Genomic DNA, 4706 nt, shown 5'->3' with positions numbered 1-4706 from the left:
CGTTGTCCAGACCAAAAAAAAAAAAAGCCTTGGCGTCGTAAGTTCCTACACAAGGGATCTGGGCCCTAGGCTTGGGCAGCACAAGGTTATGGTCTATTATATGGCTTCAGGCCCAATGTTGAAGAACGCTGGGTCATTTGCACTTCTGCTCCTATTTTTGGCTGGTCCTTAATTTTTTCCCACAAAGCAAACAACTTTTTCAGGAACATAAGTTTATATTTTCGCATCATAATATCTCACATTGATTATGGCGCGTAACATGCTCTAAACAACTTATGCTTTTTGTGCATAAGTTCGATTTTGAAGGACAAATATTAAAGACCAGCCCATTTGAAGGACAAACCGTGCAATTTCTTCAAGAACGCTACCTCCAAGTCCATGGAGCACAAAACTTATCGGGCTGAAGCTAATGCAAGAAGAGATTATGAAAGTAACAAGGAACCAATATTGTGATTTGCCAGTTTCCTTCATCTCATTTTACCTCCTGAAGGTGTTACATTTGTGTACGTAGCATACAATTAACACCACAATAAAATAAATGTAATCTTTGACTGTTCTAAAATTCAAACACCAGGCCTTCTATTTTTAATGTCTATAAAAGAAGCCCTAGTGATCTGTACAGTTAGATGAGGGTTCTTGAGTGCAAATGCATCAAATCTAGATGTAAACACAATGTCCTCCATGTTCTTAACAATGAAGTTTAAGGATGTCTCCTTTAAAGACAGGTTAGAACAAGTGTCCGAAATCTCTAAAACATCGAGAGCATTCGATGTGTTCAATGATCCCAACATTTGGTGCTCGCAGAATTTCTGTAAAAAGGGGATTTCATACTTGTCTGCTGCAACTGACAATGAATAGACGTGTTTTTCGATCTTTTCTTTAGGCAAACCTCCACTGTAGAGGAACTCTAGTAGAGACTCTAATTCATCGTAGTTTAGTTCAGGCAAGGTTATTGTGTCATGACTTGGTGGAGCTTTGCACCCATCTGAGTCCAATATGTTCTTGAAGATATCAGATCTTGCTGCCTGTCAATTAATATACATGGTTCTTATCATCAAATTTATAAGGTCATGCACTTATAATAATTAGCTGAAAGGGTTGATGGCATACTCCAAAGAAGCTCTACTAATAGTGTAAAACTTTTTAATGTACTGAGATATAAGCCAAAAATCCAATTTATTAATGGGAAGTTTACAGTTTTAGCCGGGCAGCTAAAATATCTATGCGTGTCTAGCCGTAACCCTTTGTAGCCGGCATAAATGTATATTTATTGTATAATAGGTATATACCAAATGTATGATAAGTGTATAACAATTTGTATAATGAGCATATGTTATGTATAATTGATACACAAATATAAGGTGACTATACTGACTAAATTTTGTTATAAATAAAATTAGAGTTATATTTTTAAAAAGGCCACTTTGGACTGCTGTGTGAAAATCTCTTTTTATTATTGAGACATGCCAAATTTGTGAGACTGGTTATACAATTTACCAAATTAAGTAGATAAAATGGATCTATTCATACATTTGATAGTGAAATACATGAATTGATTATTGAGGAAATAAAAAAGAGATGATAAATTACCAGAAGAGCTCTATGGGCTGGTATGGAGGGAGCATCATTGCCAGGCTTAATTAAAATATCGGTATGAATATGATCTTTAAAGGCAACAACAAAACTACTAAGATAATTCAGCTTCTCGTTTAATTCCTCCTCCATCTCCTTCATTTCTTTCACCCATTTTAATGCATTTGCAAATCCCTGTAATTCCAACAAACAATCAATTATTATGTAACTTCCTATTAAGGTCCAACCGTGAAATAAAAGAAGTGATTGGTCAAGTCAAAATATTGAGGTCACTTCAAATAATTGTTTAAGATATAGCTTTTCAGTTTATCAAGAATTTAGTTTTACAGTAATATTAAAAAGAATGATATAATTACTAGTTGGAAACTCAGACAATTTTTTTTTTGGTTTTAAAAAAAAAAATTCAAATATTTCTACTTTTAAGTAACAATTCTGCAATTTCTAAATATGTGAATTTGTGTCTTAAAAAAAAAAAATCAAGAAAACAATATCCATATCTACATCTACATTAACAATAATGCAAAAGTACACATGCTCATCTTTCTACTTAATAACCTTGTCATTGTTTTGGAACAGAGGGAGTGGTTCTATTGAAGTAGTTTAGTTAAATCAATTAATGATATATATGCAAGCAAGTAAAACAAAAAGGTTGAAGCAACATATTGGCTTTTTATTAGAGCATAGGTTTTCCTACGGGGTAGAGTAACAAAATTAGCCCATAAAAATATGATCCGTCCAATGTATTGGCTCAGTCCATTTTGACCCGCCAAATTCAATCCATTTAAAAGTTGGGTTGATATGTAGCCCAAATTGAACCATGAGAAATTTTATTAAAATATTTTCAAAAGAATAATTTTTTGTTTGATATTTTATATATAGACGTAAAACAAGTTTTATTAGGTACTTAGAAAGTTATAAAAGAACCAATAGAGAAATTAAAACTTATAAAGAACTGGGAGAATTAGGCTATGACCCGCATTTTAGTCCAACTCATTTCAACCCAAATAACTTTTGGGTGGGGTTACAATGACCCACCCATTTATTAACACAGCCCATTTTAATCCATCAACATTCAGGCCGGCACATCCATTTGACACGCCTACTATTGGGCTTATTCCAGTATTTGCCGGCAAGAATGGGTGTTGATGGTTGCTGAAGGATTTGGCAGGATTTTAGGTGCCAGTCCAATTTCTATGCCAGACACGAAACTTGGTATTGGTTCACAAATTTCTCTTTGTGCTGCATAGGTTTAGCCTCAAACTACTGCTTTGCAAATTGTTTTTACGCGCTATACTTTTCAAACTTCTCTCTTTCAAGAATAATTCCATGCTAATTTGTAATCAAAATCAACAGATAAAAATTGAAGGAAAAAGTAAACCTCTCCCAAGTCTTCTTTCCTTTTACCTTGAAAATGTGTAACATCACTGGTAATATTATTCATTTTGAACTAGCAAACAAGCCTTAGACCCTGGATATGTGTTTTATAGTTGTGCAGGCCTATGGCCAAAACATACAATATCATTAGTGGATGGGGCTGTTACAGAATTTTACACAAAACCCATCACCAAAGGACAATAACATGAAATTGTAAAAAAAAAAGAAAAAGAAAAAAGATTCTCTGCTTGGGGTCGAAATTAAGTGTTTTTATTTTTATGTGTTCTTGGACAAGAATTCTTGACATTTATGATGAAGGAAATCATTTCTCGCACCAAAAAAAATTAAAGAACAATTAAAAGAAGAAGAAAAAATTTATACGGCATTTACATGCATGACATCTATAGAACAGATTGAATTTCTTAAATTCTTTGGTTTTCTCTTTGCCCAAGACCGAAGAACAATTATGAACAATATATACGTGAACAAACCTTGTATTATAAGCAACCACGACAAAGAGATGAATGATACCTTAATAGATGGATTGGATGAAGAAACAGAAAGTCCAGCTACTGTTTTATTATCATTTCCTTTTGTATTTTCACTGTTATCAAGCTTGTTGGTGGTCAACGTAATTATTGTTCTGGCTCCGTCGTAACAAGCTACACATATTGTATTCCTCGGTGGCCTTAGAATAAATGGCATTGCGCTACATATTGAACAATCCATATCTTAATTCCTTTTTTTTTTTCTTCTGATGAATATTGGTAGAAGAAACTCAATAAAATGAAGAAGAGATGATGAAGGAAAAGAAGAGAAGTGACTTAGAATGATGGCGCTGCCTTTTTCATATCTCTATTATCATAAAGTTTGTTAGACTTTATGCTCCTTTATATTAAAGAAGTGAAAAGCGGAGGCAAAATTATTTCCATGCTTTCTTTATAAGCTGACAATTATTAATTAGTGGCAACTTATCTCCGTTTGTGTTATTAGTATGATTGATTCATATGTATGTGGGGTAAGCTAGCTAGCTTGTATTATGTTCCTAGTTTTATGAGTGTGTGTAAATAAATGCTTTATACTTAATTCAAAATATATAAAGTGTATTTCGCCCTTCCTCACCCCTTATCCAGGTGGATGAATAAGTTACTAAAAAAAGAAGAAGACATTAATTAGAAAAATTAAAGAGAAAAGCCTCAATGTACCCTTTTGAAAAAGATGCGCGAATAATTTTTATTTACTCCTAAACGAAACTATATGTGATTCGGAGAATGGAATATTAAACCAATTTATCAGCTTGACTTAATTATTAGTTCATGTAATCCACCAGCTAATTTGAGGGCATCATTTAGTTCCAGCGAGGCAGGAGTATTAAATATTGGGTAAAGTTAAAGAGAATAAAAAAAAATGGGTTCAAAGAATTGATTAAGAAAAATAATTGATGGGGGTGTTGGTTGGCCATGTCTCTTTTGAGTAGGTTTCAAGAAGAAAGGAATTGGTTAAGAATTAAGGTGAAAGAATATAAAGTAGGAAGTGGAAAACGACTTTCCAACCTTACAAACAGCGGAAATGAGGTAAGACAAGCACGTCCTTCAGTACAAATTAAACAAAACTCCCACTCTTCCCAGGGGCGGCAACGGGGGAGTCCGGAACCAAAATGCACCCAAAAATCACTTTGAACCAAAATATCCCAATAAAAAAAAATATATTACAAAAGCTAAACTTTAAGCGATAATTTC

At 33.5% G+C, this 4706-nt stretch overlaps 1 protein-coding gene across 1 annotated transcript; it reads right to left on the bottom strand.

Annotated features, from left to right (window-relative positions):
* Positions 1-396: 396 nt before the first annotated feature.
* LOC132029719 (BTB/POZ domain-containing protein At3g56230) lies at positions 397-3810 on the bottom strand. The gene is made up of 3 exons (XM_059419056.1): positions 3499-3810; positions 1591-1767; positions 397-1025 (listed from the first exon to the last, which is right to left on the bottom strand). Exons 1-3 carry the CDS (start codon positions 3694-3696, stop codon positions 564-566), a joined length of 837 nt encoding a protein of 278 aa, XP_059275039.1. The 5' UTR covers positions 3697-3810; the 3' UTR covers positions 397-563.
* Positions 3811-4706: the final 896 nt, after the last annotated feature.

The sequence above is a fragment of the Lycium ferocissimum genome, chromosome 1 (assembly GCF_029784015.1).
Source record: "Lycium ferocissimum isolate CSIRO_LF1 chromosome 1, AGI_CSIRO_Lferr_CH_V1, whole genome shotgun sequence".
Classification (NCBI taxonomy): Eukaryota; Viridiplantae; Streptophyta; class Magnoliopsida; order Solanales; family Solanaceae; genus Lycium; species Lycium ferocissimum.
Note: the sequence above shows the minus strand (reverse complement) of the source record. Positions and strands in the feature narration are given on the sequence as shown.